The sequence below is a fragment of the Aquarana catesbeiana genome, linkage group LG01 (genome assembly GCF_042186555.1).
Source record: "Aquarana catesbeiana isolate 2022-GZ linkage group LG01, ASM4218655v1, whole genome shotgun sequence".
Classification (NCBI taxonomy): Eukaryota; Metazoa; Chordata; class Amphibia; order Anura; family Ranidae; genus Aquarana; species Aquarana catesbeiana.
Window position 1 is genome coordinate 599801455 of NC_133324.1, and position 21428 is coordinate 599822882.

Consider the following 21428-nt stretch of genomic DNA (forward strand, 5'->3'; position numbering starts at 1 on the left):
TAAGGGCACTAAGCTCCGGTCACGTGATCAGCCTCCAGCACCAGCTTCAGGGGAGAAGAGAGCAGCGACAACTGCTGCAATGCCTGGGTGGTGACATCATCCATACGCGTACTATGAGGTATCCATCGTTGGCTGTCCCACTTCTCCCTTGAAACTGGTACCAAGTGACCAGGGCCCTTAGAATATGTAGCACCCTGATGCTTAGGCTAAATTTACCTGCCAGGTAGAGACGCCTTGGTCAATTGATAGGGGACCAATAATTCCACCTTAATTCTGGAATTGCTGCACTTCTCTCTACTGTCACTAGATGGCCGGGTATCTGGTGGCATTAGATAAGACAAGGGCATTGCAAGGACAGATTAGAAATAGAAGGGGTATTTTAGCCAATGGGCAGGGATCTTATTTGGTCCCTTGGCTTGCTGGGAGAGCCTATTTATTTGGGTGCGGTCAGGTGATCGCGGTTCTGGATGGCTGTCTAGGTGGACGTGTGTTGTGCTGCCCTGGGCTGCTAGGCCAGAGCCTGAGGCCCATCCTGGGGACATCTGGCTGCTAGGCTGTCTGAGGGCCTATCCAGAAGCAAGAGAGCAGCGTAGGGTTGGGACAGCAGCTTGCAGTCAAACCAGAAGTGACGGTTCTGCCAGCTGGAGAACCTGTTGTGGTCAGCGGTAGAGGGGAAGCTGTCACCACTAAGGGACCATCCACCTTATTACCAGGGACCACTGTGAGTAGCTGAAGCAAGTACCAGAGCAGTATTGTCGCCAACCGGGGTCAGTGAAGAATTGGGAAACTTCAGCAGGTGTCAGGCCAGGGACCCAGCCAGTGGAGGTGGTGCTTGCAGGGCAGCCTTGTGTGCCAAGCCAGGAACCCAACATGCCAGTGGGGTGACGCTTGAGAAGTATCTTGGATGCCAAGCTAGGGACCCAGCAGGGAAGCAGGGGTGACGCTTGAGGAAGATACTGAGAGAGAAGGTTGGAAGAGCTCAGGAGATCCAGTGGCAGTGGATCAGCAAGTCTAGTGAGAGAGACTGGGAGCTCAGTTGAGTGAAGATCTACAATAGGAGGTTGTAGAGGAAGTGGAAGAGTTCATTGTAACCTTTGTTAGAAACTGTTCAAGATTGTTGCTATAGGAGACAGTGTGTCTACACATGCAGATGTGGTGTCCGGCTGGGTGCCTTTCCCTGCATGGCTGTCTACCGAAGTCTCGGAGTCTGCCAATTAACATTGCAACTACTAAAGGGTGTCTTGGCCCTAAACCCTCTCTCCCACGGTTCTGTTTAAGAGACAATAAATCTCTTTGCATTCAAGAAATGTCTGGCGCCCATGAATCTACCTTGCATTACACCCACCATGCCTCGTAACCCACTCTACATAGGAGGATGTCAGCTCTCCCTGACTCTGGAGGTCTCCATTAGGCTTCTGGAGGCCCGGGACCTTGCTACAAATAGGTAAGTATACACACCTTTCCTTTACAGCGTTTTGTTTGATCAATAAAGAGGATTAGCAAATAACTCAAATTGTTGCAAACTTCCTTATTTAGCCTCATATTGCACTGTATAATACGTCTATTAATAGGCATTGAGTAACTGGTGTTGATGTTGTAATGCAACGTTTTGCAATGCTGTTGCAAACTTCCTTATGTAGACTCATATTTTACTTTTATTAATACCGCTGCTAAAAACACAAAAATAAAGGGTAATACTATAATGCAAATATCAGTGTTATATGACTTTTAAATTAACAAATAGCTTACTGTGCGAATGTATACTTAATTGCCAGAACAACAACAAGTGGAAAATTACATTTCAATAGCTTTTGATCTTTTCAAGTATTTATACACTCACATTCTAATTCTTTTGGAAATAATGCAAGCTCAATTAATTAAGACGTATGAAGCAGTGATGTAACCTTCTGAAACAATAAAAAATGTGATTAAAATGAACTGGCCTTACAAAAAGGGGGCAATACTTTAGGAAACATTGGCACATATACTGTGTGTAATTTATGTAATCATGTTTTTCTTTTCATATGATCTAGGGCAGGGGTAGGCAACCCCCGGCATGGGTGACACAAGCCACTTTTGCCTGCACACGACTCCCTCTCCATCTACAGAGCAGCGCAGGGAAGTGTCAGTGAGACACTAATGCATTCCAATTTCAGAATTCCCCATACCGCACCTGCACTGAGGGGGAGGCACTGCAAACCCACATTGTTAAAGATGGGAAACATTGTTGGATTCTCTAATTCTGCTGTAGCTGCGATCGCCAGCTCCTGGGATGGGGAAGAAATTAAGTGCAGTTCCAGGAGAAGGAGGAGGAGGACTGTGATATGCCACTGCTAAAGCCAATCAAAGTCCCACTAGCCCTTCCCCCATCTGGAGGAAAATGCCTCGCTTAAGTTGCCACTACCAATTTCAGAAAGAAGAGAGATTTTACTGTGATTGAGAAAACTATAATCAGATGTCAGTTTGTGGATTTACTGTTGAGTTTCTGTTGAGCTTCTGGGAGACAGAAGAGCATGAGAGTACAGTGGTGGAGCACATGTGCATGAAGGTATAGTGTTGGGCAGAGGAGAAAGGGGGTACAGTGGTCAGACAGAAGAGAAGGGTGGTACAGTGGTGGGGCAGGGAGTTACAGTGGTGGGATAGAAGAGCAGGGGGGTACAGTGGTGGGGCAGAGAGTTACAGTGGTGGGATAGAAGAGCAGGGGGGTACAGTGGTGGGGCAGAGAGTTACAGTGGTGGGATAGAAGAGCAGGGGGGTACAGTGGTGGGGCAGAGAGTTACAGTGGTGGGATAGAAGAGCAGGGGGGTACAGTGGTGGAGCAGGGAGTTACAGTGGTGGGATAGAAGAGCAGGGGGGTACAGTGGTGGAGCAGGGAGTTACAGTGGTGGGATAGAATAGCAGGGGGTACAGTGGTGGGGCAGGGAGTTACAGTGGTGGGACAGATTAGCAGGGGGGTACAGTGGTGGGGCAGATACACAGGGGGTTAAAGTGGTGGGGCAGATATACAAGGGGTTACAGTTGTGGGGCAGATACACAGGGGGTTACAGTGGTGGGGCAGATATACAGGGGGGTTACAGTGGTGGGACAAATATACATGGGGTTACAGTGGTGGGACAAATATACAGGGGGTTACAGTTGTGGCACAGATATACAGGGAGTTACAGTGGTGGGGCAGATACACAGGGTGTTAAAGTGGTGGGGCAGATACACAGGGGGTTAAAAAGGGTGGGGCAGATATACAAGGGGTTACAGTGGTGGGGCAGATACACAGGGGGTTAGAGTGGTGGGGCAGATATACAGGGGGTTACAGTGGTGGGGCAGATACATAGGGGGTTACAGTGGTGGGGCAGATACAGGGGATTAAAGTGATGGGGAAGATATACAGGGGGTTAAAGTGATGGGGAAGATATACAGGGGGTTACAGTGGTGGAACAAATATACAGGGGGTTACAGTGGTGGGACAAATATACAGGGGGTTACAGTGGTGGCACAGATATACAGGGGGTTACAGTGGTGGGGCAGATACACAGGGGGTTAAAGTGGTGGGGCAGATATACAGGGGGTTACAGTGGTGGGGCAGATACATAGGGGGTTACAGTGGTGGGGCAGATGCACAGGGGGTTACAGTGGTGGGGCAGATATACAGGGGGTTACAGTGGTGGGGCAGATACATAGGGGGTTACAGTGGTGGGGCAGATACACAGGGGGTTACAGTGGTGGGGCAGATACACAGGGGGTTAGAGTGGTGGGGCAGATATACAGGGGGTTACAGTGGTGGGGCAGATACACAGGGGGTTACAATGATGGGACAGATGAGCAGGGGGGTACAGTGAGTTTACAGTTGTGGTGTGGTTAATTATGAATCTGAACACAACGGAGCCATTCACACAGGTCTGTAAACATGCTCTGCATTCAGATCTGTAACACAGAATCCAAAAGTCTAAAGTGGGGTACACACTATAAGAAAATCGGGCGAACGTTCGTCCGATTTTTCTCGATGCTTCACAGCAAAGCAGAGCCGATGAACGAATATTCGTACAAAAATTCTCATACGCCAAAGGTTTTTTTTGTTTGTTTATTGTTTCTGATCATGCGCAGTCTTTCTTTTCTGATTTTTCTTGGACAAAAATCATACGAAAACAGTACACATTAACCACTTCAATACAGGGCAGTTACACCCACTTCCTGCCCAAGCCAATTTTCAGCTTTCAGCGCTGTCGCTGTTTAAATGACAATTGCGCGGTCATGCTACACTGTACCCAAACAGAATTTTTATCATTTTGTTCTCACAAATAGAGCTTTCTTTTTGGTGGTATTTGATCACCTCTGCGGTTTTTATTTTTTGCTAAAGGAATTAAAAAATGACCTAAAATAAAAAAAAAAAGTTTTTCTTTTGTTTCTGTTATAAAATTTTGTAAATAAGTAAGTTTTCTCATTTACTGCTGGGCACTGATAAGTTGGCACCGATGAGGTGGCACTGATGGGCACTGACGATAAGCACTGATGGGCACTGGTAGGCGGCACTGATGAGTGGCACTGATATGCAGCACTGATGGGCATTGATAGGCAGCACTGATGGGCACTCATGGGTGGCACTGGTGGGCACTGATAGGCAACACTGATGGGCACTGAAAGGATGCACTGATGGGTACTTATGGGTGGCACTGATAGGCGGCATTGCTAGGCACTGATACTTGGCACTGATGGGTACTGATAGGCATCACTGATGACACTGGCACTGGCAGGCATTGGGGATGAGCACTGATTGGCAGCTGCCTGGGCACTGATTGTCATTTCCCTGGTGGTCTAGGGTGGTATACGTGGTGGTCCAGTGTGGTGGCATCCCTGGTGGTCCTGGGGGCATCCTGGTGGTCCTGGGTGATCATCCGAGGGGGGGCTGCGCTGATCAACAATCAGCACAGATCCCCCTGTCAGGAGAGCAGCCAATTGACTCTCCTCTACTCGCGTCTGTCAGACGCGAGTGAGGAAAATCCGATCAACAGCTCTTCCTGTTTACATTGTGATTGGACACGCCTGATCATATGATAAAGAGCTCCATCAGAGGCTTTTTACCGAGATCGGTGTAGCGGTGTGTCAGACTGACACAGCACACCACCGATCCGCGCGATGCGCGCCCCCACGGGCGCGTGGGAGTGGTCAGTCTGGAGGGCCGTCATATGACGTACACCCAGAACGAGAGCCGTGAGACCCAGCCATCATTTGACGGCCGGCGGGCGGGAAGTAGTTAAACAAAACTTGTTCGTTCTGTTCCTGTACGGGAAAACATTTGGAGTTTGTCCCTTTGAGAATTTTCGGACGAAAATTCGGAATCGGCTGTCAAAAGTTGTGTACACACTATACGAAAATCCTATGGATGAAAATATTTGTTCAATCTTCTTATAGTGTGTACGAGTCTTAAGAACGTGCACTTTTCGCACTTACACGTGTAAATGCATGTATACGCTAGACATGTGTGGTTTGTTTTGTTCCGAATAAATTTCAGACAAATTATTATCAAATGCTCCGAATAACATAACGAAATTCGTCCAAATTTTGGAAATTCGGACTGAAATTCGAATCGAATTTTACATTGAACTCCAGTCCAATTCTCCCTACACATATTGCTGAAATCAAAGACTGTGTGTTTCGAAATAATGCTATTTTTGTTAAGACAAAGGTTATTTAAAGAGTCGTTGTAATCATTTGATGAAGCATAGAGTCACTCTCTACCTCTCACTGGCACCTTGCAAAGACTCTTGGACCTGCACCCAAGTGGAACGAAGATCGTGGAGATGCTCCTCTAACACAGGAATTCTTTGAGGAACAAATGAGTCAGTCAATTCGCCATAAATGGAGACAATCGGGAAGGGGTATTGATGGCATTATTGTGAGCAAACTCCGCCCAAGGTAAGAGGTCTGACCAGTTGTTATGGTGGTCAGAAATATAGCAGCGTAGAAATTGCTGCAAGCCTTAGTTGGCTCGTTCTGCGGCCCCATTGGACTGTGAGTGATATGCAGAGGAGAACGAAAGCTGAATTCCTAACTGTGTAAAAAAGGCTCAACAAAACCTAGAGACAAATTACCCCGTCAGAGATGTTAACCTTGGGTAGCCCATGTAACCGAAAGATTTCCTGAGCAAAAATGGATGCCAGTTCTTTGGATGTGGGCAACTTCTTTAATGGAATACAATGTGACATTTTTGAGAATCGGTCAACCACAATAAGAATAAACTGTGCTGCCCCGGGACTTGGTTAACTCCACAATAAAATCCATAGACAGGTGGGTCCAAGGCCTCTATCCATTGGTTATGGGTTGTAGAAGGCCCACTGGAAGGTGTTGTGGTGTCTTACTCTGTGCACACATGGAACAAGCGGCTAAAAAGGCGGGTACATCAGCTCGGAGACTAGGCCACCAGATATGTTGAGAAATAGCTCAAATGAGTTGATCTTTCCCTGGGTGGCCAGCCGCTTTGGGAGAATGGTAAGTCTGGAGCAAAGCCGTGCGAAGACCCACAGGGACAAAGCAGCGGTCACAAGGTTTATTGGGAGGGGACTGGATCTGAGCAGTCAGTAGCCAGAATGCAGTCGGGTGATATTACTGGAACAAGCACCGACTCAATCTTGGAAGCGGAGGAAAACTGTTGCGACAATGCGTCAGCCTTTACATTCTTAGTACTGGGTAAGAATGAGACTATATAATTGAAGCTTGACAGAAAAAGAGCCCATCACGCTCTTCTGGGAGATAAGCGTTTAATCTCAGACAAGAATGTGAGATTCTTATGGTCAGTCAAAATGAAAACCTGCACAGTGATAGCTGAGCTGAGCAACCTGAGCACAGAGAACGGAGGGCTGAAAGCCCAGCCCTGACGTTTATTCAACAAAAGTGAAGTTACTCTTCAAGTCTAAACAAAGGGGAAGAATAAATCATAAAAACAAGTTTTGTACGCAAACGCATCTATGCGCAAGTGTTTTGCTGATCATTAGGAACTTTTCTCCTAGAAAACGCATGTGTAAAAACAGAATTTTTTTTACAACCGTGTGAATGAAGCCTTAACAAAGTAGAAAAATAAATTATCATTATGTAAGCATATGTGTCTTTACGCATTTATACGCAAGTACTTTACTGGTCATTATGCAAGAACTTTTCTCCTAGTAAACCCATGTGTAATAACATCAGTAACATTTTTACAGCTGTGTGAATGAAGCCTTAAATACAATGCATGATGACTAAGGCTTCATTCACACGGCCGTGAAAAATGTTACTTTAGCTATTACATCAGTTAAATGAATAAAAAATGACCATTGTAAGCACCCCTGTCTGTGTTTAAATGGGTTGTCTCTAAGGCTGCTTTCACACTGAGGTGGTTTTCAGGCGTTTTAGCGCTAGAAATAGCCTCTAACGCCTGAAAACCGCCTCCCCATTTATTTCAGTGTGACTTTTCACACTGGGGCGGTGCACTTGTGGGACGTTCTGAAAAGTCCCGCAAGCAGCATCTTTGGGGCAGTTTGGGAGCGGTGTATACACTGCTCCCAAAACACCCTGCCCATTGAAATAAAAGGGCAGCGCTGCCAAAGTGCCTGAAAAGCGCTTTGTCAGCGCTGCAACACAGGCACTTTTAACCCTATCAACCTTTTTCTTGTACTTTCCGCTATCATTTTTTTTTAACATCTTACCTGTGATCCTGTTAGGTTATTACTGTAGTACTCTGGTGGCATTATGTTTTCAATAATATCAGCTAGACAATAAAATGCACTCTCCTCATCTTCCAAAACCAAAAGTGCTATGGCGGCTAACCTGCAACAAAATTAAAGCTGTGGTTATATTAAAGTGGATCTTCACTCTTTTTTGCTTACCTTCTTTTTTTCAGGAATCCAGGTTTAGGTCTCCCTTATTATCCATTCACGCCTAGGTAAGAAACATGTGCAGTGCAACTGGTGCCTCCTGGGATATGCACGTCATATATCCCAGAAGGCATAGGCTTCCATTAATAGGGGGACAGGCCAGCGCCGCATCATCAGGAGCCGCCTAATTGAACCCAGAAGGGACAGCCACCTCCCAATGATGTCACAGAAGAAAATGGCAGAGAGGGACCTGAGCAGTGGCAGCAGAGAAGTGGATCTCAGCTAGAGAACACTGGATCCGCTGGGTGGGGTGTATCTGAATGGAGGACAACCCAGCATCATGTAAGCAGGGATTAAAAAATTTCCCCTTTAACCCCTTGGTGCCGACAATACACAAATATGCGGCCCCACTGCACTGGGTTTTTTGACATGGGGCCGCATTCTTGCATACCTCCCTTTGTGCTAGAAGCCGTGCCTCCTAGCACAGTGACTGGGGTCTCACCGAGAGCCCCAGGCCCCGTTCTAATGTCCGGGGACCCAAAAAGTCAGATTCCGGGTCACCTGATCACTGTGATAGCCTCAGATTGGCTGTGAAGCCGGCCCCGGTGTTTTCAGTCTCTGTGAATGGATGAGAAAGATTCATTGTATCTTTCTCTGTCCCTTTGATAGAAAAAATTAAATAAAACAAATTAAAGAAAAATACCTAGAGGTTTGATTTAGGTTTGATCTAGGTCAATGCCAGGGTTAGCGTTTGGGTCAAAGACAGTATTTTTTGGACAGGGTGTCAGCTAATGTGTTTTAGGTAGGATAAAAAAAGCAAGATGCGCACTATTGTTTTTGGGCTCTACTACGGGTACAACCGTACCTAACATACACATACAGTATGCGGTATTGCTGCAGTCGTCAGGAGCGGGAGAATTTATTTTGGATTGTTCTTTGGTGGTAGGTTATGTTGGTAGCAAGAAATATACAGCTACATTTTAAAAAAAATAGCATGGGCCAGTATTCCCTTGATAATAACAATAAATAAATCAGGGCGATATCTATTACCATTTACCACCAAATACAAGCCCAATTTGTTCTGCAAAAAAAAAAAACAAGGTATAATCCTCTTGGATGCACAAAGTAGTTGTGATGATATGTATGGTTTTACTAACACATGTAAAACTGTATTGCGTTAATAAATAATGCTCTGTGTGTGAATAAGTCTTTTTGGCTCGTTCACATGGTTGTTGGAGTTGGTATAGTGTGAATCAGTGTCTTTTTTTATATGTGGCTGGAGCTGTGCAGACCCTGTGTTATGCTATGGTTACACAACGGCTGTTAGAACACATAATTCAAAAGGGGGATGGGTGCAGGTCTACAGCTCCAAACACAGAAAGTGTGCATTCAGGGCCATTCAGCTTCACACCTGTCAAATAAGGACCTTCGGCTGTGTTCATACAGCTGCTTTGTCCTCATAGAATAACAGGAGGCTCCAAACATACCCTACAAACAGTTAGGGTGGTTGGCACGGTGTGTGTGTGTGTGGGGGGGGGGATTACTGGAACCCATCCCCTGTATAGCTCTCTCTGCAGCAGCTGAAAGCTGGCGGGAGGGAGAGGAAGAGAAGCTGGCATTCAGCTGCTGCAAAGAGGGAAGTGTTTTCAATAATTACCCCACCGCACCAATCACCCTCCCTGCTCACATCCAACTCCCCCTGCTGCCCGGGCTTCCCTGCTGGCCCAGGCCTAATTCAGGAGGACAGTTGGTACCCCCTTATCGGCAGCCCTGAGCAGCTGTAGCTGCTCTACTCCTGAAAATCAATGTTGTACCCCTGGCTGTGTTGAACTTTAAAAACTGAGACAGGGACCCAAAATAAGCGCACAGCACATTAAAGTTCGAGTATAGTAAGGATTCTTTAGCTCTACACTTAGCTCCCAGGTCAGGACATGCTGAAGAAAAAACACCAGCATGACAGCCAAGCAGCTGGCCTTTTTGGAAGTTACATTTTAATGAAAGCTGCAGATTTGAAAAGATCAAACCCCCCCCCCCCAAAAAAAAATAGAAACTACAGTAACATGTTAAATCATATATGAGGTTTTAGTTATTGGATTTAGATCTACCTTACATCACTACAAAGGACCAAGTGTGTGCAACTGATATTCAAGCTTTGAAGGTAGTAGAAATCTATTATGCACACTAGAACAGTCCATCAGTTGAGGATTTTGTGTTAAATCAACAACACTGGATTATATGGGAGTATGGAATCTTTAAACACACATTCAGTTTTAAAGGAAACCATCACCATGAGACTACTGAGGTTGCCATTCCTCCTGAAAATGCTAGTTTCTGGCTCTTACTAATCATATGACTTCAGTAAAACAGGAGGCATTGACCATTGACAAGTAGTCATTGTCAGTACTTTTGACTTCACTCTGACTTTCTAATCTGCACTTCCAATGCTTTCTCAAGTGTAAAAATAAAATGCCTTCACAATGCCAATGAAGACACAATTAAGCTACCTTTAGGGTATGTTCACACCAGCCATTGGGTTACAATGCAGCGGTTGGTGTGCTGGGTGCACATTGCACTGTTCCTTTTTTTTTAAACAAACTTTATTGAAATGTCACATAGACATCTCATTCAACTGCCGGCCCACACACCACTGCAAGGCAGCGGTGTGAACCGGGCAGATAGGAAGACCAGACATTTTGCCTTATGTGGTGGAACTGCACTGGAATAGCCTCCCAACGCAGTCCCACCGCATGTGGTATGACTGAACCCTTAAAGTATCTGCCTAATAAAATTTAATCTAGATGTACTGTTCATTAAATCTGTGTGCTTAATAGACAGTGCAAGACATGCTTTCAGGCAAAGATGTAATCACATTTCATAACACAGTAGTTGCCATTTTATGTATATTCTTACCTGTTCAGTCCCTGACAGTACCCAATGGTTGGGTTTTGCCATGAGTATGCAAGAAGCACCCTCCTCAGCTTCTGAATAAACTCTGATGTAGGGCAACTGAAGTGCTTGTTATTGGTCAAAGTTCGATGTATATCAAGTTCAATCTGCTGAGAGGCTGGATGCTGGGAACTCTCACACTTTGCCTTAAGATCTGCATAATGGTGTGATCTGATCTGAATCCGTTGAGCAGTGAGCCATTTCCATACACGTTTACGGTGTTCTGGAGGGATTCCACACCTTACTAAGTTCTTCAGCTCCATAGAATGGTTGAGTTCCTCGATACTGTTCCATTTCATTCTTAAAGGTTTGTCCACAACCTCATGCGTGAGAAGCTTATTGGATCGAATTTCTAATGCTTGAATTTTGGCTAAAAGTTTCAAGTGTTCAACCTCATATTCTGGTATTATAGCAAAGCCATAGTCATCATATTCACTAAAAAATATAGACCAATTTTAATTTTACAAAATAAAAGGCAGAAGATTATATTCATATACAATACAAACTGTGATAGAATGCAAATAGGGCAGGATTAGCCAATGAAAGTGAATGTCAGGGCAAAATTATATAAAAACATATATGCAGTATATTTCTGCATTGCATGCACATTTTCTCCATTAAAAAGAGGCCCAGCAAGGTCACATGCAAAATAGTCACCTACCCGAGAGGACGAAAATGTACACTCAGTTGGTTATGATCCCTTTTCATGTCAGATTGCAAGGCATCTTCTATCAGATTTTTTATGACTTCACAGTACTCAGCATCCAGATATGGCAGAGCTTCCTGCAACTTTCTCAACACAATTAAATATTTGCTTTCTATTTGGCAATTTCTAGCTTCCAAGTATGAGCACTGCAAGACAAAAAAGGGTTGGCAGTTGGATTTGAATAGTAGGTAAAGCTGAACTCCAGGTTAAGCAAATGTCTAAATACAAGAGACGTGTATTCTTCCTTGAATGTTGGTGTGATTTGTGTATTTCTTCCAGATCTGTACAGTACTCCAGTGTAAAAATGTCCCCCTGTATAGAAGCTTCCTGTAATAAAGACCACTCACTGCCGCTCTCTCTCTATGCACAGGGTGACTGGTCTTGTATCCGCCCCCTTCTGTAGTTATCTAAAGGAAGCCTGTAGTGGGTGGGGCCTGCTGTGTCCCCCCCCCCCCCCCCCCACTGTCCTTTCTCTGCACAGGCTATGTGCAACACAGAAATGATGTCACAGCTTCTTTTACAAGGCAATAACTGTGTATGCAAAGGCATTTGGTGCATACAGAATGGATTTATATTTTTATATCCTTTGTGGCAATTATTATTATAATACAAGATTTATTTATTTTTTTTACAGAAAAGTTTTTATTTATCTCAAAAGGAAATAAACAATACATACAAAAAAATAAATAAATAAAAAGAAAATTGAACAGTAAGGCACAAAGTTTAGTTCAGTGCAGTATAAGAGATATATCTCAAAACAAGCATGTTATAATAGACAGTGTGTTACATCTAGAGAATCAAGTATATTCATGTCGGGCCTAATTCCCTATCTAGCTTAATAAAAAAGCAGACAGTATAAATCGCCCTGGGGCTGGGGGGGGGGGAGGAGGAAAGGGGGAGAGAGGGGAAGACATATCAGTACCACCCAGTATTCAGTTAGCTCAGGACGAGAGCCCCAGGATTGTCAGGAGTTTAGGCTTTAACCCAGGCACCCCAGATCTTTTCGAACTTTTGGCTCATCTACGTAAGTTTATATAATGGTAAATCTGAATCCACCATGGATCTCTATTGCAAGATCGTAGGAGGTTTGTTTGGTTTCCATTTGGACAGGATGGTCTTTCTGGCCAAGAATTAATATTATTAGACAAGATTGTTATTTATATAACATTTATATAACAGTTTGGGCAGCGCAAGTAAGTTATATATTTGAATAAATGTTTTTCTGCCTGGAGTTCAGCTTTAATCTCTAATGCCCCGTACACACGGTCGGATTTTCCGACGGAAAATGTGTGATAGGACCTTGTTGTCGGAAATTCCGACCGTGTGTGGGCTCCATCGGACATTTTCCATCGGATTTTCCGACACACAAAGTTGGAGAGCAGGAGATAAAATTTTCCGACAACAAAATCCGTTGTCGGAAATTCCGATCGTGTGTACACAAATCTGACGGACAAAGTGCCACGCATGCTCAGAATAAATAAAGAGATGAAAGCTATTGGCCACTGCCCCGTTTATAGTCCCGACGTACATGTTTTACGTCACCGCGTTTAAAACGATCGGATTTTCCGACAACTTTGTGTGACCGTGTGTATGCAAGACAAGTTTGAGCCAACATCCGTCTGAAAAAATCCTAGGATCTTGTTGTCGGAATGTCCGAACAAAGTCCGACCGTGTGTACGGGGCATTACAGGACCAAGATGGGCAATGTATTTTCTCATAAATAAGGCATTTTTCATTAGCAGAAAACATCAGCTCAATGCAATGTGTTTTAAATTGTATGTCTCTGTATTTTATAACTTTCTAGATTATTCAAGGTTTTCCAGATCAAATGTCTCAAATATGCCCACTGGAAAATTCTTTATAATTGGCATAATCTGCTGCAATAGTTATTATGTAATAGCTACACCAGAAATCCCAACATTTTATAGCAGGAAGTAGCAGGTATTTGGCGTTAGAAGGTTCAGAAGTCTATAGGCCTCTAGATTTTCATTGGTAAAGTTATTACCATAAAACAGATCCCTTCAACCCTTGGGGAGTGGCATGAACAGGCAACCAACAGTGTAATTATATCAAATAGATCAACAAAATTTAAAGAAATTTTTCACCCAACAAGTTAACTAGCTTAAACTGGAAAAAATGACATATGTGATGCAGAAGCATTGGGCACAGCAGTTTTTTTTATAAACGTCCTGGTATTCAAGGTGTCAAGGTAACCGTGAGCTTGAAATGTGCGCTCGTCCAGGTTCCCGGACCTCCCCTTCCTCTGCGGTAAATTGCTGCAAATGATCCCCCTACGACTAATGAACCCGAAAGTGGTGTGTAATATGTTTATGTATTAGTTCACGTTCAGAGCTAGCATTGTCTGGCTATGGTAGCTGAGGAAGCAGCTAACCAAGCACAATCTGTGCTTGGTTATTTACAGTGGAGGGAAGAGGTTACAATGGGGGTCTAAAAATTTGTGCCACACATCTGAGATATCACCATGAACATCGACATGGGAACAACAGGGAGAATATGGAGCCTATGAGGAATTTTGGGTACCAAAGGATTTTGCAATTTTACAGGTGCTATAAGTGTGTTATAAGGTGTGTTATAGGTGTTATAAGGCTTGACATATTTATTATTTATGTACTCAATGTAACCCCTTCTTTTAAATTTTACCAAAACTTTGGGTATTATATTGCATGTCTTTGCACTAAAATTCATTTTGATGTATTTTTTCTTGCAAATGTCTGCTTGACAAACAGTTGCAAAAATATCGTGCAACATAAAAAAGCAACTACCCTTGTTTTAGTCTATGAGGCCTCTGGTTTCAGAAAATAGATAATTGTTTAAGAGTTTAAGGTAATTTCCAGCAAAAAATGCAGACTTTACTGTGTATAAAAAAACTCCTTAGGTAGACAAGTGGTTAAAGTGGTATTAAAGCTGCAAATACTCCCCACCAACAGATTAAAATGCACAGTTCCCTCCCCAGCATCAACATTTTCTCCTCGGCTTCTTCCAGGTGCCAGGTTTTTGCCTTTTTTTATTGCAAATGCGCAGGAGATCAGTCATTTCAGCACACAGACATTGTGCTGACAATGTACCCTGAGCTGCGCATGCAAAACTCACTGTACTTTTTAGGGAAGACAGGCAGGAAAGTTTTTTTATTTAGCATGTCTCTTCTGCGATAAATAGCCTGCCTTCTTGCAGCTTTTTTTTTTTTTTTTGTACCTTTAGGCCTGGTTCACACCTATGCATTTTTTAGTGCACTTTCAGTTTTGCCGAAACACACTACAGTCCATTTAACATGGTTGCCTATGGATGTAGTTCACATCTCTGCATTTTATGGAAAGGGCCAGGGACTTTTTTCTGGTTTTTGGTTCCATAGACTTCAATGGATCAAAAACGTGTATTGAAAAACGCAAAATGCACCTGGAATATGCAAACTGCAACCTGCATAGGTGTGAACCAGGCCTAAGTATAGTATATATTTTGTACGTAAATCTTTTGTACAACTTCTGACTAAGGCTCCATTCACACTAGCGCAAATCTGCAAAATGCAAAAAGCATTAAAAATGCAAAGGTGTGAATCCAGCCTTAGGCTCCATTCACACTAGCGCGTTTTTTGATGCATTTTGCATTTTGCAGAAATGCACGGGAATTTTTTAACATGGGTTCCTATGGAACATGTTCACATCAATGCTTTTTTGTTTCTCTGCATTTTTAGAAAGGGTCGGGGACTTTTTTTCATGCAAAAAGCAGCGTTTTGCATGTAATGGATTTCAATGGACAAGCATCAAAAACGCAAGTGCACCGTTTTTGCACCGTTTTTGCAGCGTTTTTGATGCGTTTTTGATGCGTTTTTGCCGTTTTTTTTTTTTTTTAATTTTTTTTTAATTTTTTTTTTTTAGACTGTAAAAAAAAACTGTAAAAAAAAAAAAAAAAACCGCAAAACGCAAATCGCGGCAAAATCGCGGCAAAAACGCTGCAAAAACGCTGCTCAAAAACGTGGCAAGCATGAAAAAAAACCTCCAAAAACGCCCAAAAGCAACATGCATAGGTGTGAATCGAGCCTAATGCTGGCCATACACTATACGAAAAATCGGCCGAAAAATCGTTCGTATGGACACTTCGTTCGTTTTTCGGCAAGTTAGTGGGTACAAATCGATAATCGTTTGTGACGTTTTTGTGGAAAAAAAACGAACGGCATGTTTGGAAAATTTCTGCCGAACGTACGATCAATTGCAAGGTTAATGTGTTTCCCGTCCGAACTGCCTGCACTAGGTATATGTAAAAAAACGAACACAAAATTATTTATTCATGTCCACTGAACAGATTATCGGACATTATATGATGGCACGATCGTTTGCGGTCACGGTCGAACGTTCGTTTTTCGAAAATGGGTTCGGCCGATTTTCTGTATAGTGTATGGCCAGCATAAGGCTTTTGAGCGTTTTTGGAGGTTTTTTTTTCATGCTTGGCACGTTTTTGAGCAGCGTTTTTGTAGCGTTTTTGCTGCGTTTTTGCCGCGTTTTGCGTTTTTTTTTTTTTTTTTTTTTCATTTTTTTTTTTTACAGTCTTAAAAAAAAAAATAAAAAAAAAAAAAAAAACGGCAAAAACGCACCAAAAACGCACCAAAAACGCTGCAAAAACGCTGCAAAAATGGTGCACTTGCGTTTTTGATGCTTGTCCATTGAAATCCATTACATGCAAAACGCTGCTTTTTGCATGAAAAAAAGTCCCCGACCCTTTCCAAAAACGCAGAGATACAAAAAAGCATTGATGTGAACATGTTCCATAGGAACCCATGTTAAAAAATTCCCATGCATTTCTGCAAAATGCAAAATGCATCAAAAAACGCGCTAGTGTGAATGGAGCCTTAGGCTCGATTCACATCTATGCACGTTGCTTTTGAGCGTTTCTGCAGTGTTTTTTGTGGTGCTTGCCACGTTTTTGAGCAGCATTTTTGCAGCGTTTTTACAGCGTTTTACTGCGTTTTGCGTTTTATTTAGACTGTATACAGTCTAAAAAAAAAAAAAACGTCAAAAACGCAAAACGCGTCAAAAACGCTGTAAAAACTATGTACTTGCGTTTTTGATGCTGGTCCATTGAATTCTATTACATGCAAAACGCTGCAGTTTGCATGAAAAAAAGTCCCTGACCCTTTCCAAAAACGCAGAGGTACAAAAATGCATTGATGTGAACATGTTCCATAGGAACCCATTTTAAAAAATTCCCATGCATTTCTGCAAATGCAAAATGCATAAAAAAACGCATTAGTGTGAATGGAGCCTTAGAACCCTTTCACACCAAGGCGTTTTTGCAGTGTTTTAGCGTTAAAAATAACTCTATTAAAACGCTCATAAAACGCTCCCCATGCATCTCAATAGACCCTTCCACACAGAGGCGTTGCGTAGGCGGGGCGTTGAGAAAAGTCCTGCAAGCAGCATTTTGGAGCAGCTTTTGGGCGTTGAAAAAAGCGCTTCAAAAACGCCCCTCTCAATTGAAATGAATTGAAAATGCTGTAAAAATGCCTGAAGAGTGCCTATAATCTGCCCTGAGCTGTAGAAAATTCACATGATCTCACAAAAAGGTAAACATGCAAGCAGAAAAGAGAGCATCTACAACAACAGGACTGAAATTGTGGGAAGGTCAGAATGATTAAACAGACCATCAAAGTGCCAAAAAAACAAAATTAAAGTGCCAAAAAAAAAAGAATTAATCCCAGAAAAATGAAGATTTGAAGTAAAACAAAACACTGCTTGTTACTTTACATGACACTGCTTGTTTTACATGATATCACAAAGGATAAACATGCAAGCAGAAAGATAGCATCAATAACACATGCGTCAATAACGCTTGAAAAACGCTGTTAAAACGCCTGCAGCGTTGCGTTAATTTTACCGCTAACGACCCTAAAACGCTGTATTAACGCTAAGGCGTTTTAGGGTGTTTTTGAAGCGCCTTGGTTTGAAAGGGGTCTTAGGCTCGATTCACATCTATGCATGTTGCTTTTGAGCGTTTCTGTAGTGTTTTTTGTGGTGCTTTTTTTACAGTGTTTTTGCAGCGTTTTTGCCACGTTTTGCGGGAGTTTTTTTGGGGTTTTTTTACAGTTTTTTTTTTAGACTGTATACAGTCTAAAAAAAAAAAAAAAGCCAAAAACGCAAAACGCGGCAAAAACGCAGCAAAAACGCTGTACTTGCGTTTTTGATGCTGGTCCATTGAATTCTATTACATGCAAAATGCTGCATTTTGCACGAAAAAAAGTCCCCGACTCTTTCCAAAAACGCAGAGGCACAAAAATGCATTGATGTGAACATGTTCCATAGAAACCCGAATAGAAATTCCCATGCATTTTTTAATAAATCTGCAAAAATGTCAACAATTCTGTGTTTTTCTGTCAATATGGGGTGCTGTGTGTACATTAATGAGGAAAAAAATGAACTTAAATGATTTTAGCAAATGGCTGCAATATAACAAAGAGTGAAACATTTAAGGGATTCTGAATACTTTCCGTCCCCACTGTATTTTGCTAGTGGGGAATAGAACCCACCCACTGCTTTATAACTTGGCGTAAATGTTTCAGAATGATCATACTGCAAGCCTGTTAGGTGATCTACACCACAAAGGATGTAATCTTCCAAGAAATTCCCAGAACCCCTTTCTAAAAAAGAATAAATGCCTCCGGTTTACTGGGACAGTCCATTGTTCCCTTTTTCCTTTGATAGTATGTTCTTTTTATTTTACATTTCTGATAGGTAAATACAACTTACCTAACATGTTGGATATCTCATTTATGCCTTAATCCACCCTGTTGGATGTTTCTTGTAAGTCATCCAAAAAATGTGAATGTCTTTGTAATATTGTTTATTTACTCAATAAAAACTATTGAACCATAAAAAAGAACAAATGCAAAAAAAAAAACTTGCCATATTACATTTTGTGAATGTAAACTTTTTATTATTAACTATTTATTAAAATTATTTTCATTATATAACATATTCATATTTTTTAAAACTCAAAGGACATGTTGATAACTCATTTATTACTTAATTTGCAGCCAGACTGCCCAGTTGTGTGTTATTTTACTTAATGAAGAATGTATCAAGGGTGGATGACACCATATTTTGACATTGCAATACCCAGAAAAAATGGGTTGAAAGTGTAGGGGCCTTGTTGAAGATCTCATCATTGTTGATGTGGAAAGATAGAACAAGCCACCATATTGCAATCTAACTGCACTTATACAAACTTGAAATATCAATTTTAATCAGAGCTGACCCTAGGAAGAAATCCCCAGGCCACAAAAAACCAAGACTATTACCTTCATTAGAAGAGCGGATTCTTTCTTAGCTGTGTTTCTCCATAGGTCTGTTACTTGGTGGATTTCAGAGTTTAAAAACTGGTTCTGTGTTTTGTAGGCATTTATGTCATCCTTTGGATGGAAAACAAGAAATTAAATGGTTACAGTCTATCCATACATTTGTATATCATGTTGTGCAACCAGGATCTGCTTTTGATACCAAAAAGCCACATGTCTTTGTCACATCTGGCCACAGTACATTCAAACAGCTCTGTTTTTTTGCTTTTGTGAATACATAACACTTTACCATTTTGTGATATCTTTGAACACAAGATAGCAGATATAATACCACCAGGTGAGCCCTGTGACACAAATTTGGTTGCATTGTCCAACACTTTAAGCATATCTAAATCCAAGAACAAAAATTGAATGTATTGTAGCTTACTTTTCCTTAATTTTATTTGTGAATTATTTTCCTTTTTTTTTTCTTTTCACCAAGTGATCCTGCCAGAAACACACTCCCCATCCTGGGTGAGTGACAACCATACTGTATCCAAGAGCAGAAGCTTTGCCACCCTAACAAGATAGTGTGTTAGGATTATGTAACATCTCCCCTTCTCCATGACATAAAGGAAGTGCTTTGTAGTCAATAGAGATAGTTTGGAACAATGCTGTCTGCACAGGAAGAGCGCACAGGAAGTTATCAGCGCACAAGTTTTTTGGCTAAATGAACAGTTATTTTTTTATTGCACTTGGTGAACAAATATTATAAAACCCTTTCAATATATTTAACAAACCATAAGGGAGCAAATAAGAAAAATGTATTGTTAGAGTCTACATACACTTTAAGTTGTTTTATCGCCACTTTGCATTTCATTAAAAGATGCGTTTCAAATATATCTCACCATTAGGCTTTCAATCTTCCGGTAATGCTGCTGTAGGGTTTCATTTAAGATGCTGTTTGCGACATCTGGATCATTGTGGCTGAGAAGTTGTTCATTTTGCTTCAAGATAACTTGCTGTTTTGCATTATTTTTCTCCATTAACAGTTGAATATGCTCTTTTAGTTCGTCTATGTGGAAATCCTTGAAGCTAGCACACTGTTCCAGATCTTTCTTCTCCTGTTCAAGAGCCTCAACTCGTTGTTTTAGGTCCTCGATTTGCCTAATCTTGTGACGTATCATTTCAAGTCTATCCTTTTCATCTGCAGCATTCAGGTAATCATTGCAGGCTCTCTTTTCCTGGTGAGCAGATTCAAGAGCTCGGTGCAGAAGCTTTACAAGATCCTGGCATAAACAAAAGAAACAAGAGCAAACATGTAATATTCCTGCAACAAAATATCCTGAGTAAAAGACAAGGAAAAGCTACATTTAACTGCTTGAGAAAGCCTAATAGTTAATTTCAAAGATTTTTCAATTCATGGGGTAACATGTTGCCTAAAGCTGGCCATACATGGATCGCAATTTTAGTTTAGCAGAGAAGGCCGCATTTTGTGCCATGTATGGGAACAGTGGTTGTGCAGAAGTCTATCTTCCGATCAACTTCTGTACAACTAGCCTATCAAATAAGGTTGCTCGATCTATTCCACCAGTTACAGCACTGATCAGTGTATTCTGACGGCAAATCTCCCTACCAGTGATGGCTGGTGGATTCTTCCTTTGGGGGCAGCAAACAAACACCCCCTGTTGGTGTGGCACAGCACCGAAACAGCACCCCCCCCCGCACGGGCGGCCCAGCACTTACCCGCTTATGTGATGGGGCTGTGGTGTCCTCTCCCGGAGTGCGGCCAGTGGCCGCGGCGGCTCCTGTGTCCGCTCCTCCAGCTTCCTCCGCCGTGTGTCTCCTCTTCTGCCAAAGAGGATCGCCTGATGCTTTGGCCAATTGGGAAACAGGTCTCACAGACCTGCTTCTTGATTGGCGGGGAGGAACTTTAGCGTGATAATAGCAAAAATTCATTCGCTATGGTCACACAACTGGGTGGCCTCGGAGCTTAATGCTCTGCGCTCCGAGGCCACCCTTTTTTTAAGCCTATTAGAGCCTCTAGCTCTAATTAGGTGCTTCAAACCCCCCCCCCCGATTGGAATTTATGATACGGTGCCACTGATAGGTAGATCAGGGGGCCAGATGCAAGGATAAGGGAGGCGGTGCCCGTGCGCCCTCTATGGATGGGCCGCCACTGCTCCCTACTGTCAAAGTACGATAGCTCGAATGTGAGGAATCACACTGAAAAAAACGGAATCATTTATGGGCTGCTTTAGTGGAGTGGGTTTTGGTTGCAAAACTCACACATCATCAGCTGAGCAAATTTTTGTTTAGCAACAGACAAAAGTAGTGCCACAGCAGGAGGTCAGGGCATGACTGTTCACCCATGAACAGTATTTCATAAAACAAGTAAAAAATCTGGATGACTACACTCCTTTGTTCTTCAGAGCAACACTTTATTTATTGAAAGACAGTCCATAAAAGCAGCTCAATGGTACAAAAGTATATACGGGGGAGAAGAAGGTCTGGAAGAGGCAGAGCAAGTGTAAAACATTCATTACCTGTCTTTCTCTCCCCTGTGTGTACTGTTGTATTGAGCTGCTTTTATGGACTGTTTTTGAATACATAAATTGTTGCTCTGAAGAACAAGGGAGTGCAGCCATCTAGG

At 42.4% G+C, this 21428-nt stretch overlaps 1 protein-coding gene across 4 annotated transcripts in view; it reads right to left on the reverse strand.

Moving 5' to 3' along the window:
- Positions 1–21428, reverse strand: part of TBC1D2 (TBC1 domain family member 2) — an 83068-nt gene that overhangs the window by 14559 nt on the left and 47081 nt on the right. For all 4 annotated transcript variants that reach the window (XM_073598632.1, XM_073598648.1, XM_073598640.1 and 1 more), the window contains exons 7-11: positions 19684–20064; positions 18800–18910; positions 11449–11639; positions 10752–11222; positions 7674–7794 (exon numbers count right to left, since the gene is read on the reverse strand). In XM_073598632.1, the coding sequence (XP_073454733.1) occupies positions 7674–7794; positions 10752–11222; positions 11449–11639; positions 18800–18910; positions 19684–20064 (1275 nt within the window). The remainder of the gene's footprint in view (positions 1–7673; positions 7795–10751; positions 11223–11448; positions 11640–18799; positions 18911–19683; positions 20065–21428) is intronic.